Below are 16,455 nucleotides of genomic sequence, written 5' to 3' on the forward strand. Positions count from 1 at the left end.
CAATTTATGTCCGCGAATGTCTGCATGCGTGGATGCATGTGTGTGTTTGTTTGTCAGTGAGTGGATGAAGTGTCAAGGAGTGCTTGGTCCCTCTCCCTGCGTGGTGTATGAGCATCATAATGGTATATGTGCATAATTAGGCGTCAGTGTTAGTCTCTGTGGAGTACACAGACCTGAAGTGTTATGGATGTGAGATGTATGTGTGTTTTAGAACTTCCTCTCCTATGAGTCACACAGCTCTGGAAGCAGTGAGCGCACAATCCATGAAATGATGTTTTTATAGCCGGGGATTTCAAGTTAATTTCAATCAGGATAATTGGACTCTACTCCAGTTCTCCTCGTTTCTCCTCTCCTTCTTGTCCTTTCTACCCCCCACCCCTGCTCCAGTTCTACTTTTCTCTCTTTCTTCCCCCTACTCTAGTTTTCGTATTTTTCTTTCACCTACTCCAAATTCTCCCTACTCTAGTGTTATATAATACTAATAACGTATTATGTTCTAATTCTAGAAGGGCTCTTTTCCCTCTCCTCTCTTTTCCCAGTTCTACCCTTCTCCTGTCCCTTAACCCTTTTCCTCTGCCCTCTCTCTCTCTCTCTCTCTCTCTCTATTCCCCTTCTTCTAGTTCAGCATATATATTCTCATCTCGCTCTCTCTCTTTCTCTATTTCCCTCACTCTAGTTCGGCACATACCATATCATCTCTCTCTCTCTCTCTCCGTCAGGATCCCCGTGGTGAACCTCTAAGGCGGCCGTTTTTGAATTGATACACATTTCTACGGGATGCGACGGAGAACATCAACATCGCCAGAGGGTGTGCCCACCGTGGCCCACTTCGTTCTTCTATTTATCTTTGACTGTGAAAATGAAAATCAGGAAACCAGGTATCCAGCCATGGCAAAACCTATTTTTCCCTCCATCCCTTCCTCGTGAAGGAGAAAAGCCCGATCTCATCCCTTCCTTCCTGCTGCCACGCCTCTTTTCTCCACTTTCCTATGGCTCTCTGTCACTGTTGACTGACCAAACCTTCCTCTCTGTTTTATATTCCGTTGTCTGTACTGCCCCAGGCTGTAGCAGCAACACACGTACAGCTCCCTCCGCTTTATCCGCTTTGACTAATTCACAAGCAAACAGTGTTAGATATCAATATAACGTTTTATTCCCGCCGGTGCCAAAACCGCATAGCTGTATGAGGCTGTTTGGAATATTTCATACAGCTATCTTGTGTAGCTGAACCTTGAACTATGATGAAATAGTGGACTTGGTTGTTGAAACTTAGTTGAAAGTGAAATTTGTGTGTTATCTGAAACTGAAATATAGGTGTTCAGCTAGCTGGTGAAGGGTTAAAACAATCCCTGTTTCCTAGGACTGAAGGGGGTATTTCACAAAGCTGGTTGGCAATGTTGTCGCCAGCAGCCAATGTGCTTAACACGACACGGTCCAAAAATCGCTGTTTACTCCCGCTTGGAATGCAAATAGGCCCACTGCAGCTTCCACATTCGCAATGTGTTTTCTGGGTGTTTTTTATTCCCTAAATTATTCTCTTCATTTGTTCCTTTAATTTTCTCGCTTCTTTGCCGGTTCTCTTTGTTGTGCCTTTGTGAGCGTGTTATTTTGTCTCTGGAGCATGGGGATGAGCAGTGTTTATATAGTACTGCTCTATATAGGGTTGTGAAATTCTGTAATTTTCCCAAAATTCCCTGGTTTTCCAGAAATCCCGGTTGGAAGATTCCTGGAATTAGGAGGGAAGGAAATACAGGAATTTCCCAACTGGGATTTCTGGAAAACCAGGGAATTTGCGGAAAGTTATCCTTGTTGTATATGAAAATAGTGGTGCAAACAATGTGCAATACATGTTTGCATATATTGCAATCAGTACAATCAAACGATACATGTGGTACAATCAATGGTGGTTGCAGGTTAACATAATGGGTATAAATGATTCAGTCCAGAATTAATGAGTCATTTTACCATCATCTGTTGTTTCTATCGAAATTCTGCTCTGACTTCAAAGCTTACACTAGTGTTTACTGTAGGATATTAGGGTAATGTACCTGTCCAACTCTTCCACCAGCTTTGAGAAATGACCCTCTGGACTTCCACTACACTAGTACACATAGCGTTGTGACATCATACGTGACACGTGTCGTTCTGCAGTCCAGTGTTCCTTGGTTCTCAGTAGCATTCCTGTAGACGTGTGGTTCCACTGTATGATGGGAAAACAATAAAAACTCAACACTGGTGTTTTAGCACTGTATCCGACTGGACTTTACTGGCCAGTGGCTTTGGGTCAAGATAGAACTGACAATGTGCGAGGGCCAGCCTTACAGGAGAATGGATGCATCTCAACTGGCCTGAGTTGCCTCCTTTCCTTCATCCGTCCTAGGTTGAAGATACCCAGGTTACGACAACCTAATAATTCCACGAATCAACGGATTCATGGAACAGGTGCTGTTGCTGACTAGCATCCCTGATCCCTTCGTTTAGAATCCTACCTCATTTATGCAAAGACATATGGGATATTATAATTATTATGTCTTAACCTTTATCTCCAACCTAGCATCTGTACTAAACTTTAGGATGAGGAGAAGAAGAGATTGTCATAAAAGAGACCAGGAAATACACATGGGAGCCATGTGTTCTAATTGTGTCATTCAATCCATTAACTGCGAGTTCCATTTGGCTTCTAGTGCAGATCAGAGCCATGTATTTAGATATCAGAGCCATATATTTAGATATCAGAGCAATATATTTAGATATCAGAGCCATATATTTAGATATCAGAGCCATAGATATCAGAGCCATATATTTAGATATCAGAGCCATGTATTAAAATATAAATATATGGCACTGGTGCAGTTATACTTCCTGATTATGACAATCTCTCTTCTTCTCTATTTTATCCTAGGTCAGGTCTACACTACATCATCCTAAACTTGAATGCGTTTTCAAATCTGTAATAAGATACAGGAGAGCAAGCCACTTTACACTATTGAGACGTACCCAAAGAAAATCCTCCATTTACTGGAAGTATTAGAAGCTGCGGTGTGAGAGAGACCAGACAGAGAGGACAGTGTCTGCTGTTGCTTTTTCATTTCCTCTGGGCATTTTAATGATCAATCAAAGTAATTGATTGGCTGGCTGAAGTCCACTCCAAAGTTAACTACTGGCTGATTATGAGTCCAACCAGCAGACGCTGTAGCACTCCGTAGTCTGTGTGTTTAAGGAAGGACACACAGTTAGGTATACACATGCAGTCACATCTGAAGTTTTACGCACACACAAAGTATCCCTCTCACAGCCACATAAACACACTTTTTTTTTACGTAACCTTTCTTTAACTAGGCAAGTCAGTTAAGAACAAATTCTTATTTACGACGGCCCGACGCTGGGCCAATTGTGCGCCGCCCTATGGGACTATCAATCACGGCCGGATGTGCCTGGATTCGAACCAGTGACACCTTTTGCAATGAGATGCGGTGCCTTAGCCCACTTCGCCACCTAGGTGTACAGCTGCTAGAATTCACAGCTCCCATCTGGTAGGAACCGAGCAAACTGTGAAACAGTAAAGCTCAATCACACTGACTGAAATTAACACGGCTATTTATAGAGGGGGAGAGACGGAAAGGGGGAGAAACAAAGTTGGGAAGAGGGAGGAAATGGGGTTAAAACGGAATAGGATAATTTCCCTGTCTCTCCATCCCCCTTTTCTCTCTCTCTCTGTGGGTTCCATGGGAGTTAATAGCTACCATTAACGTCATGCAGGATAGGAAGAGAGGGTTTTTAGAGAAAACAGAGGGAGGCTGAGGAGAGAGAAAGAGAGCGAGCGAGCGAGAGACACGGACAGGATGAACGTGAAAAATGAAATTTGGAGCGTGTGATTGGGGGGGGGGCAGACAATTTCGACAGGCAATTTTGACGGTGAAGTATAAGCTTTGGGCAAAATATACCGATATCAAATATGAATGCCCTATGTGTGTCTGTGTGTGGCAGAGAAAATGAGGCTGAGAGACGGAGAGAGTGTGTGTAACCAAGCCGACTGATCACAAGGGTAGTTCCAGCGCTCTAATATATTAGTCTCTTTGGGGATAACCTAATTAAGGGTGTGACCTAACACAGATATCCCCCTTCTGTGAGTTAACATTTAGCTAGTGATGCAACCTCCAATTGCACTTTAAAGTATGCACAAAAAAAACCAGTAAGACAGAGACTAAATGAATAGAGGAGGTTCAATTTATTACCAACAATTAATATCCTGATTTTATACACGTCTCAACTCAATCCTCAGCAGAAAAAAATACAATCAAACAAAATGTGTAACACAATAGAGTACACACATCAAATACACACATTCAGTTTCACTGCTTGTGGCTCTGCTTCTCCTGATAAAACAGACAGCAGCGAAGCTCTGCCCAGAGAAGATTATACTCGGTCTGTCGCTCTCTGTCTGTCTCTGTGTACATGTTAGAATGGGTTTGGGTCTGTGTATATACACAGTGCAGATAGTCCATCTGTCTGGTTGTGTGTACACATCTATCAGAATGGGTGTCAGTCACTGCAATTGTGTCTGTCTGACTCAGTGTATATCTATATATCTATATATATATATATATATATATATTATATATATATATATATATATATATATATATACAGTGTGTGTGTGTGTGTGTGCGTGCATGGATGTGTGTGTAAATCTTTGTGTTGTCTGTGCATTGGTCACATTATCGGTCTATGAGTCTGTGTGTGCCTATGTGTCAGTCCATCCATCTGACAGTGGATCAGTGGGGGTGTGCCGGGTCTCTCTGCATCTCTGCCTTCAGTTGGACTTGGACCAGATCTTCCCACTTCCACGGAGCCTGAGACAAAGAAACCAGACAACAGTTATTACATTACCCTAAAATGATGTCTCCAACAAGCGGCCGTTTCTTCTAAAGGCCGGGTATCTCTTCACGTTGCAGCGGATAAACGCCGGTCTCTAGTAGGCGGGTATCAAAGTGGAATTTCCCGTCAAGGCAGATTGCCGCTCTGCTCCGAGGTCATTTCACACACACTGCACCTCGCGCTAGATCAGTGTTTCCCAAAACTCATCAGTAAGCTTTGATTATTTGAATCCGCTGTGTAGTGCTAGGGCAAAAAAACTGAACATTCACCCCTTGGGGGTCCCCAGGACCGAGAAACATTACGCTAGATGATTGATCCCTGCATGTCAGTGTCAGGGAAAAAAGTCCCCTAAATCACAAAATTATTTTTTACAAATATATGAATGACTGCGGCTGGTCTAGCGTGTGCCTGCAGCACACATACACCAACCCAATGTGGGTATGAATCCCGACCCCAACCTTTATCTCCTCGTCTCTGTATCCCCACTAATTTCATGCAGTCTGAATAAAATCTACAGGTAGGAGCAGACCAGCATATTATATAACAGGTAGAGCATGTTCACAGTCCCCACTTCAAACGGCGTTTAAAGGCTTATCTTCAATAAATGCCTGTCTTCAATAAACAGAAGAGGGGTATGAGGAAGATGTCAGCTTGACGTCGAAACGTCAGTCACCTGTTCGCATCCTGTACAAGAGGGGTAATACTACGACGCAAGCTAGATCTACTCCGGGTTTTATAAAGCTAGTCAGCTTCAGTTAGCTTCACATTCCAGCTCAGGCCTTTATTCATTTTACAAAGGTGCAAGGTGGATATTGTTCGTGTCACCGCTGCTTACTCAAGCTGAGCTCGTGTTCATGTCGAACGGAGAAGTCTTTACTAAGACAATTGCTAAAACGTAAATCCATGGGTGTCACAGTGTCACATTTTCATTTGTGCCGAAATCAGAATGAAAGAGAAGTTATCTTGCAAATTCAGCAGGCTATGGTGGGAAATAGGCTGTTAGAAGTGCCGTCTTTCTTTTATTACGTATCGGAATGCCGTCTTTGGTGTGCTTATCAAAGAACAAGCGCCTTTTACCCACTAACGTTACCATCGATAACATATTTGGATTAAGTCGTACAAATGTTTTACTGTGCGTGATGTTTCAAATGCATTCTGTCATTACTAAATGTGTAATGTGTAAGGTATTTTAACGTTTAAAAAAAAAAAAAAAAATTTTTAAATGTGATTTAATAAAATATTTAAACAAGTCGTCTTCCTCAAATGAAGGGGATGACGACCCAATATTTACGGGGGGAGGCAATCCGATTTCATTGGTCCTTAACTCGCGGCTCAGACACTAAATTCAAATAAAATGAGTTAGCCCTAGTCTGTCCCAGAGCAGGTTAGTTCTGAAGGATTCTTTTCTATAGAAATATAGCCACATTCGTGTCACCGGTTATCCCGATTTGAACTCAGAGTTAACTTTGGTCAACTCGCTAATTTCTCAAACCAGATTCGTAGTATAGGGGGGGGGGGGGGGGAGAGAGAGAGAGAGCTGGCTAACTCATTGAACCTGCTGTGTATTATATGCCAATTTCCCAAATCAAGCAAATAAATTCCTGGCTGTTTTAGTTCAAGTTGTAACACAACACCGTTATGAACAAGGTCTGTTTATGATGGCCTTTGTCACCTTTGGTTCAACTCATTACGCCACATATTATTGCAGGGATGTTTCAATTACAATGTTGGCAAACAAATGACTGTGTTACTGTACTACTCCTACCATGAGAAGGCGGTTTACAGTAAATACTGTGAATGCTTTTCATGTGAGGCAATCCAAATCTCCAGTTAAACTGTTTTCAGTGAATAAAGTCCAATGCCACCGAGAATCTTAAATCATTTCAAAAATGTTCTTTCACTGCCAAAATGTCGCCTAGTAAATGAATTATAATCACTTTTAACTTGAACAGAAAAACTAATGTAATAAAAAATAAACATTTCCTTTTAACACCTGAAGCTTTTTTTGATTTATATATTTTTTATTCACTTCAGTGACAGATGAGGAATTAGTGTTGTAATTGGCCCAGAAGAGAGAGGGCCACAGGTACCACTGTGAGTACCGCTACAAAGCACAGCCTCTCAGGCTAATGAAGATACGCTATGCAGACACACACAGTCACTGTTCCCACTTCCACTGGCAGCTGGCGTTTAAATGGATGTTTGTTGTACAAACAACCAAAATATTACTGTGTTCGAGTTGAAGATGCTGCGAAATGACATGAAATGCAGTGGTTGCATAATCGATTCCGTGCCGTTTGAATTCGTCTGAAGCGATTGGAATGTTTTTGAAATACACACAAATGTTTCTTCTTGCCTCGGCTTGAACCACACCTCTGCCGTGACCCTGGAAGGACGAGGTCATGTTCATAAGACACCTAGGACTGAAACAGGTATTACCTGGACTTATTTTTTTTGTTTAATGCGAAATGTTTTAAAAATGGTTTCTGTTGCTTGCCCTAAAGAACATGACCCTGAGGATAGCCCACCAACATCAAATGGTTACGCCTATCCCAAAAGAATAGACACACAATGAAAATATGGGATTGACCTAAGGAACATCACCTTACTTACCCTTTGACCTTTGAACTCTTCTTGCCCGGTTGCCGTGGTTCCTGAGAGGAGGCGGGGTCTCGTGGCTCGGCCGGCTGGTCTGCATCCTGATTGGATGCGGCTCCAGCGGCGGCGGGGCCGGACGACGGGGAGGCGGAGCTGGCCTTTAGCGTTTTCTGGAGGTTTGACACCTGAGAGAGAGGGAAGGAGAGAGAGAAGGAAAGGTAAACGAATTAAGTTTAGGACAGAACAGAAGTGCCTGAATCAAACTAAGGCCGACTCAGAATGTACTGGGCTGTCTTGGATATTTTCTTCTCACAAGGTCCTTTCCAGCCGCTATGGTGGATGCGTAACCAGGCCAGCCCAATACAGCTTGGCTTGGCACTGGTTTGGCTCAGTAGTGTGAAAAGCTTAAGGTGTTGTTATTATTTCTAATAAGAGGTTGGAGAGTAACTTCTACCTCAAGCTGGAGAAGATTGACTCGGAGGACAGAAAAGCCACCTGTGGCCTACAGCCTAAATAAAGACACTGGACAGAGCTCTAAATTGGACACTGAATTAGGTCATTGAGTAATGAGTATACGTTTTGCTTATGGCTTCACCTCTACCAGAGAGGAGGAGGAGAAGTGAGAGGGTTTACTCCAGCCAAATCCTGTCCACGAAAATAAGACAACAAAGTGAGGAATTGTTGATTAATGGGTGTCAAATTTGGTCAGCAAAACATTTAATTGCTAATTTGCTATTGTAATGGTTAAGTTGTTTACGAATGCAATGATATAAGTGGATGCACGTGCCATTTCAGCACGTGGCAAAACGACTTTATAACGGAGTTGTGCCTGTTGTTAATACGCGTATCTGCCCTCTCATTAGCTAGAATAGACCCACCTGATCTCACCTCCTCCTGCCTGCCTTCCATCTTTGAGGACATGTATTTCCATTGTTAGAGCTGTCACTTGACTATCTTGTCAATATAATAGATGATCTTTGACTCTACCCAGAGAAAAGTGGCTACTGGTACTAACCTCTGTCTCCACCTGAACTTTGACCTTCAGCTGGCTCTCTCTGTATTGGTTGGCTCTGGTTACCTGCTCCTCGATCCCACACAGGACCGCCTCACATCCTGAACACCTGAGAGAGAGACAGATAATTATTTAGACACTGATATGACTGATCATACTATCTATTTTATCCCATTCTATACATTATTTATTGCATCTATCAAGTCCACTGTTTATTTTATTGTTTTCCTCTTTTAATTTGTCTCATTTAGAAAATGTATTGGTCATTATTATGCATCCACTGTAAGAAATGTTTCTATAAATAAAGTTTAACCTCGTCCTATACACACACACACACACACACACACACACACACACACACACACACACACACACACACACACACACACACCTGGGTTGGAGTCAATTCCATTTTAATTCATGAAGTAAACTGAAATTGCACTTCCAATTCCATCTTTTTTTGGGGGGGGGGGGGGGGGGTTCAGTTTACTTCCTGAATTGAAATGGAATTGACTCAAAACCCTGACACATGCACGGTTCTTTCGCACACACATATCACTAACTAACCACTCCTGCAGTGTGTTTGCTATGTTGGGCAGCTCGTTGGGCCCCAGGTCTCGGCCCACGCTGCAGTCCACCTCCACCTGCTGGTTCCTCTGGTCCAGCTTGCCCTGAATGATGTCACAGTAGACCGCCTCAATCAGCAGGTCCTCCAGCTCCCGCACGTTCTTCAGCTCCAGCTGCTGCAGGAGCAGGGAGTAGGGCAGGCACTGGGGGAAGAGGGAGACCGAGAATGTCAAATTCTATTATGTTGGGTCAATAGAAGTGAACATTCACAGGGAGAGAGAGAGCGAGAGAGAAAGATGTTGAATTTGAGATGCTCTTTATGATGTCAGTGAGGAGGGAGTCGAGTGAGAGTGGTGGGGACAGAGGGCAAGAGAGAATGTCAAATTCTACTATGTTGGGTAAACAGAAGTTACCTGGCACAGAGAGAGAAAGATGTTGAATTTGAGATGCTCTTTATTACTTCAGTGAGGAGAGAGAAGAGATGATGTAAGAGTGAGGAATGGAAAGGTAAGAGAGAGGGGTAGAGGAAGAGAGGGCGGGTCAATATAAATTTACAAAACCATTACATGGAAATAGCTACCAGAGAGAGGAGGGGAGTTTGGAGTTTTAAAGGGGCAGTGCAAGAAAAAATTGGATGTAACTTTTATTTATTTATATATTTCCACACTATGGGGTCAGAAATTCAGAAATTGTGAAAATTATGATAATGCACTTTTTGTAAAAGCTGTTTGAAAAAAAAATGCTTTGAATTTCAGCCTGTTCAGGTGGGATGGATATTTTGGCCCACATCATGATGCCACAATGTGATATGATTATATAGACCAATGACTGTTCATCTGGGTAAGGGTGTGGGCTCTAGGCTATCCTATCAGCCAATCAGGGTGGTGTATGTAAATATCTTCACATTTGTTTCCTAACGCCCACACGATCAAACTGAGCATTTCAAGGGCCAAAGGAGGCTCAGTGAAATAAATTCTTACAAATATATTTTGTAGTTATTTTCATTAAATAAACTGTGATTTATTAGACATACAGTGATGATTTAAAAATAAAATTACAAAGACTGCATGGGGGCTTTAACAAGTCTTTATTGGGCAATTCAATGATAGATTCACCCATTTTCAATGTTTTTGTGCATCTCTGAGCAATGTTCTGTCGATTCCCGGGGTCATTTCATGTTTTCATGTGTATCTGAGCGATTCACCGTTAAAGCACAGAAATACATTCGGCCAATAACTCAGATACACATGAAAACATGAAATGACCCCGGGAACCAATAGAACATCGCTCAGAGATATAACGATATAACATTTTAATGGGTGAATCTTTGCGTTAAGGTGTGCCCATACAGACATTCAATGTGGCATACTTATACTATGACAATCTAAAAAATAAGACGGAAAGAGAAAGACGAGAGAGAAATGGGGGAGGGAGGGAGAAGGGAGAGTAATACAGAAAGAGAGAAATGAATCAATAAATTATTTATTAGGGAGTGGGGAGAGAATGAGAGATGGGTGAAAGCAAGGTAGAAAGAGAGACGGGAGAGGGAGAAAAAATATGAAATGGGGATGGGGTTGAAATGAGGTAGCGAGAGAGCCAATCTTAGAGTTAGATGAATAGACAACAGAGAGCAACAAATACATTAAGAGACAGAGAGCTCAAAGAAGAAAGGACAGGATACTTAACACAGTATCTCAATGATTTAAATCTCAGCTGCTATCATTCTCATCTATGTGATATAAATAAAGTTAGATCACATCACAGACAGACTCTTAATAAAGTCCTTCACAACACAGAGTCATTTATCTTGTTCATGTGTCAAAGTTACAAAGCAAGTTGTCTCATAACCACACTTGATCATATCATTAAAATCAAAGTTGAGCGAATGACTTGCTATTTTTGGTACTGAAGCTTGCTGAGTATCGTTAGGACTACAATTGTAGGTAGACTATTAGAGTCCATGGAAATACCGCACTAAATTATTATTTGACCTGCAATTCTTTAATAACAAAATAAACAGAAAAACTAGACAAGGTAAGTCCAGAGAGCGTTACCTTCCGATGAAATGGCAAACGGATGATGGCTATCATTATATTACATATCATTGTCAACTATTTCCAGAATTATAATGTGAGTGACCCACATTGAGCGTACTAAAGCGAGCAGAGTAAGGCATTTAAAACCAGATGAATGGGTGATACTCTACCTTGAGATTGGATGCCAGACTGATGATGGAGAGGTGACGGAGTTTGTTCCTCTGGGCTGGGGTCAACTCCGGGAGAGAGGCTGCCCTCTCTGAAAGAATAACATACCACAAACAGACAAGGAAAATAAACAGACAGCGAGAGAGCAACAGAAAGAGACACGTCATGACAGGGACCGTTCATAACAGGGACACATCATTACAAACACAGGGGTACAGGCTCTGTCCAGGCAGAAACTGCTGCTGCCTTTTAAATTCCACAAGGGAATACAATGAAAAATCATTTAAGTGTGTGTGTGCCTGCGTATGTGGTTGCTTTAAAAAGAAACTTGAGTATTGACAGTCTTTCCTCAGTGCTCCATTTTGCAATTCTAAAAAGCACTATGAAAGTGAATACGATGTGTTGACATAAAAAGATTTGTATTTCTCTCTTCCGTTTTGCTTGTCTCTTATTAAGTCTTGTTACTAAATGTGTCGCTAAAGAATGACAAGTCCTTTACATATTCAGGTATTTCAAAGGATATTCAGGATTTAATTTGGCAGTTTGTGACAATGCAACCAATTACAACCAATATGAATGTCTGAGAGAAGTCTGTTCCTGGTTGAGTCCCAATAATCTCTCCTTCCTCCTGAAGTGTCATTACTAACCACAAATGTACAAGCATTGGATTGGTGTAGGCAGGCTAAAGTAATGGTAGTCAACTGTTTCAGCGGGGACCCCATTTTTTCCAACCAGAATTTCTGGGGACCCCATTTTTTCACCAGGAATGTTAGAGGGAGTTTCCATATACCAGGTATTTAATTCCAAATCCACAAGGGAAAGTGAACAAGTGCATACTTCTAGAGAAAGGAGAGGTTATTGGGGACGCAACCTCTGCTGTGCCAAACATTGTCACTTGGTTCCTCGTGTAGGATCAAAAGAAAGTATTGTGGTTGACTCTGTAAATTACAGGGGGCTGTGACAACCTACAACAGTGATGAGAAGCCTGGCCTGCAGGGCCGATTGGCAGTGAGAGAAATACTGCTAATAATAAAACAGCTCCAGGGATATTAGATGACTTCTTTACACAGCAGCGCTGCCTGCCACTGTCATACCTTTATAGTCACAGTAGGTTCCATAGGCGAAGAGGTTGAGTAGCTGATACACTGGTGCGTGCGGGCCTGTCTCCAGCTTGGGGTAGAGTAGAAGGTGGGGGGGGACAGATAGAGGGGGCTTGTTATGGTCTCTAGCTATACCACCTCCAGTGAGAGCTGTGCCTTGAGAATGGCTGTGACGGTGTGCTTGTTTGTGAGTGTGCTTACATGTGAGTGTGTGTGTTACCTCTCTGACGTTGGGCAGCTCAAGGATGTCTGAGAACACGTAGAGGCCTGGTGTCTCCAGCAGAGAACTTATGGCCTGGGCCAACGCCGGGCCTGAGAGAGAGAGGAGCTGCTCTACCTCCATCTGAGAGAGAGAGAGAGAGACAGAGAGTGAGAGTGTGTGTGCAGGAGAGAGTATGAGCTACAAAGACAGAAGGCAAACAAAAGTGAGTAGGAGAAAGACAAAATGAGGATAAGAGAAGTAATGACAGAGAGCGTGAGTAATGCAAGAGCGTGAGAGAAAGGGGGAAGAGATGAAAGGAAAAAAAGAGACAATGTCTCGAATAAAATAGTTTGCCTTCAATGAACAGTTAATACTGCATATCTTACATTTGAGAGGCTGATCAGCTTCTTTAAATAGCAAGACAACTTTAATACTTTATTAATGTATGCCTGTAGCTCTGTCTAACCAAAACAATCATATGAATAGCCCTTGTGGCAAGACTCCAAATCAGTAATTCAATTTTCACTCTCATAAACCGATGTGTAGGCAAGTGTTTTGAAAAACACCCTTCTGATCAAAGCTAGTCAGACACAGATTATTCTTTTACATAATTAAATGGGACTTGCTTAATATGAAATGGGCCCTACTAAAAGCACTGAGAATGTATTATTTAAGATCTAACCTATTTGTATTTGATATGCTGTGCTATTTGGTGAGAATAATAGGGAGACACAGCAGTACTTACAAATAGCCTAGCTAGCTATATAGTTGTAACCTTCCTAGGCTGGGCACTAGGACACTCCATGCCATTGTCAGATAATCATGACTTTGGACACTTGGCTACTACTTCACAATGTAGCTATTTAGGTAGCCAATTAACGTTACCCTCAACTAGTCGGCTACTATAGGCTAACCTGGGCACATTCAGTAGGGCACAATGCTGTGGAAAATATTGACTGACATGTAAAATAAGGAATCCTGTCAGATCAATTCTATCTGCATCGTTCGACCTAGTGTGGAGGGTTTTGAGTCAAGCTCATTCAATGCTGAGTCCCAGGGCAGGGACCGATTTTCTGACTAATACTAACGTTAGCTAGCTAGCGTCACAGTCATGAACAACCGATTGCATGCTAGCTTAGAAGCGAGCTAATGTTAGTTCACTAGCTCTTTATGGCATATTTTCAAGAGAAATGCTACTTAAAAACGGGCCGAAAGGAGCACAAACTAAAAAGATTGCTAAAGTTTGACCAAACGATGTAGCAAAACTAGCACATAAGAGCTAGCTTCCTAAAGTATGACCATGAGGAGTCATGCTAGCTGCTGCTAAAGTTACCACTACATGACTGTAAAGCGTTAACGTTTAGGCCTCTTTCCTGTTTTTCGGTTATCTACCGACTCAACTCTAACGTAGCTAAGTGGTGTAAGGACAACCGTGCGATTACCTTTATTAAAAAAACTAGTTTACAAATATGTTCAAAGAAAATAAAAGCAATAACCTTATTGGTAAGCAAACTCAAGTTGATTGCCTGTCCCCCGAATCGCTCAGTTCCGCGGTCAGTGCACGTTTGACAACAAAGGAGAACATCACTGCTCATTGGACGAAACGTGAAAAGGAGGAGGGGAGTGTTGGTCTTGACTGACAAGGGACTGAGTGGACCAGATGGTTGCTTTTAAAACAGTGCCATCTTGTGGCAAAATATTATCTTCTCGATGTGGATTATAGGCGATTGGCATCGAATGTTCTTGTGCGTTACCGCAACCTACTGTACTGGAGTGTGGGCCAGAGACAGGGAGAAACTAAATAGATAACCAATTATTTGAGACTATATCTAATGACGTTCTACTCAATATACTATTTAAACGAATGTATCTGTATCCCCTTTTCCTTCACACTAGATCTCAGCCTCTCTCTTTCCCTCTGATACTACCCACACTGTAGCAATACATGCTCCACGGTCTCTGTTTCCTGGCAATAATCACATTTTCCTGTTGAATGCTTTCTTATCACATTTAAGGTCTTATTCAACCGGCTGTGTCCCACCACTTAATATTGTAAAAAAAAAAAATTGCCTCCTCTCTCCTGTCCCTTCCTGCCGTCCTCCCCTCCCCGACTTTCCTCTGTACTTTAAATAAATGCCTGCCCTTAGTATCTCTATTCCACTGCTCCTGCCATCTCTGCACCATCACAGTCCATATCAGGCTTTTTGCCTCTGCTTTGCTCATTGAAACTACAACATCAACATCCCAACAAATAATTGTTTGTTAAGCCAGTACATCAAGTGCCTCGTTCCCTTCCACCGCCACATGGGCTGGGACCCAAGTAAGTCGTATCTGTTTACCCATTTGTCTAATCCTGCCATGGGTTTGTTGTACCTCATAAAGCAGGTCTTGTCTAGTGTCTCCAACACTTCTAGATCAACTACTGGAGGCAGGAGTAGCCATGGTGGATTTACAGGAACAGCTACCGTTGGACTAAACTCCCTTCTGTACAGTCCCATCTCCTTTGCCCGGTTATTACCTACCCAAAGCTCGTGTTCTGTATTCGCTCATGTTCCCAGCATGCCTGTGAAATCCCTTTCGCAGGATGAGACACCCCAGGTCCCTGTAGGTTTACCTAAGAATTCATTGCCAGCTGCTGTCTCCTAATCTGCAATGCCATATCCCCCATCTCCACTTGTAGTGCAGCCACTGGGGAGGTCCGAAACGCCCCAATACATATTCTGAGTCCTCGCCCCTGTATGACATCTATCCTTTCCAATGAGGTCTGGGCTGCCGAACCATACGCTATACTCAAATCAAATGTATTGGTCACACACATACACGTGTTTAGCAGATGTTATTGCGGGTGTAGCGAAATGCTTGTGTTTCTTGCTCCGACAGTGCAGTAATATCTAATAAGTGATATCTAACAGTTTCACAACATCTATTCAAAATATACGTACATCTAAGTAAGGAATGGATTAAGAATATATACATATAAGTCAGAGCGGCATTGGACTAAGATACAGTGGCATAGTATAGAATACAGTATATACATATGAGATGAGTAACGTAAGATACGGAGACATTATTAATGTGGCTAGTGTTTCATTTCCTTAAAGTGGCCAGTGATTCCTAGTCTATGTCTATAGGCAGCAGCCTCTGGTGTGCAGGAGATGGCTGTTTAACAGTCAGTGGTGTAGTATAGAATACAACAGGGTATATACATTTGAAATGGGTGATGCAATATGTAAACACAATTAAAAAGTGACTAAGATACCGTAGAATAGTGTGGAGTGCAGTTTATACTGTACATATGAGATGAGAAATGCTAGATACGGAACATTATTAAAGTGGCTAGTAATCCATTTCTAAAAGTGGCCAGTGATTTCTAGTCTATGCCTATAGGCAGCCGCCTCTGATGTGCTAGTGATGGCTGTTTAGCAGTCTGATGACCTTGAGATAGAAGTTCAGTTTTCAGTCTCCCGGTCCCAGTTTTGATGCACCTGTACTGACCTCACCTTCTGGATGGTAGCGGGGTGAACAGGCAGTAGCTCGGGTGGTTGATGTCCTTGATGATCTTTTTGGCCTTCCTGTGGCATGGATGAGCAAAGACACAGGAGAAACCAACAGATGTTCACCAGAGTCAATAAAAAAATAATATAATCCAGTATAATGAAACATGCACTGGAAGAAACCCAGACACAAAATAGAAAGAGACATCAGAGGAAGAGTAATTCATTTGAAAATTAAAACTTTTTCAGGATCGGTGGGTTCCCTGCGGGATAGTTGGACTAACGTAGGCTAATGCGATTAGCATGAGGTTGTAAGTAACAAGAAAATTTCCCAGGACATAGACATATCTGATATTGGCAGAAAGCTTAAATTCTTGTTAATCTAACTGCACTGTCCAAT

At 42.2% G+C, this 16,455-nt stretch overlaps 2 protein-coding genes across 4 annotated transcripts in view; one reads left to right on the forward strand and one right to left on the reverse strand.

Moving 5' to 3' along the window:
• The window catches only part of LOC115176350 (PILR alpha-associated neural protein), a 7,012-nt gene extending 4,769 nt beyond the window's left edge, over window positions 1-2,243 (forward strand). For both annotated transcript variants that reach the window (XM_029736301.1, XM_029736282.1), the window contains one exon: window positions 720-2,243. In XM_029736301.1, the coding sequence (XP_029592161.1) occupies window positions 720-741 (22 nt within the window). In that variant the 3' untranslated portion in view covers window positions 742-2,243. The remainder of the gene's footprint in view (window positions 1-719) is intronic.
• Window positions 2,244-4,808: 2,565 nt separating this feature from the next.
• cops7a (COP9 constitutive photomorphogenic homolog subunit 7A) lies at window positions 4,809-15,168 on the reverse strand. 2 transcript variants are annotated; one of them, XM_029736369.1, is made up of 8 exons: window positions 15,084-15,168; window positions 12,580-12,702; window positions 12,354-12,429; window positions 11,262-11,350; window positions 9,056-9,258; window positions 8,492-8,597; window positions 7,492-7,661; window positions 4,809-4,853 (listed from the first exon to the last, which is right to left on the reverse strand). In XM_029736369.1, exons 2-8 carry the CDS (start codon window positions 12,700-12,702, stop codon window positions 4,814-4,816), a joined length of 807 nt encoding a protein of 268 aa, XP_029592229.1. In that variant the 5' UTR covers window positions 15,084-15,168; the 3' UTR covers window positions 4,809-4,813. The 2 variants fall into 2 exon arrangements, with proteins under 2 accessions (XP_029592229.1, XP_029592220.1); XM_029736360.1 differs by lacking the exon at window positions 15,084-15,168 and adding an exon at window positions 14,058-14,148.
• Between the last annotated feature and the right edge of the window lie 1,287 nt (window positions 15,169-16,455).

Source organism: Salmo trutta, chromosome 3, assembly GCF_901001165.1.
Source record: "Salmo trutta chromosome 3, fSalTru1.1, whole genome shotgun sequence".
Lineage (NCBI taxonomy): Eukaryota > Metazoa > Chordata > Actinopteri > Salmoniformes > Salmonidae > Salmo > Salmo trutta.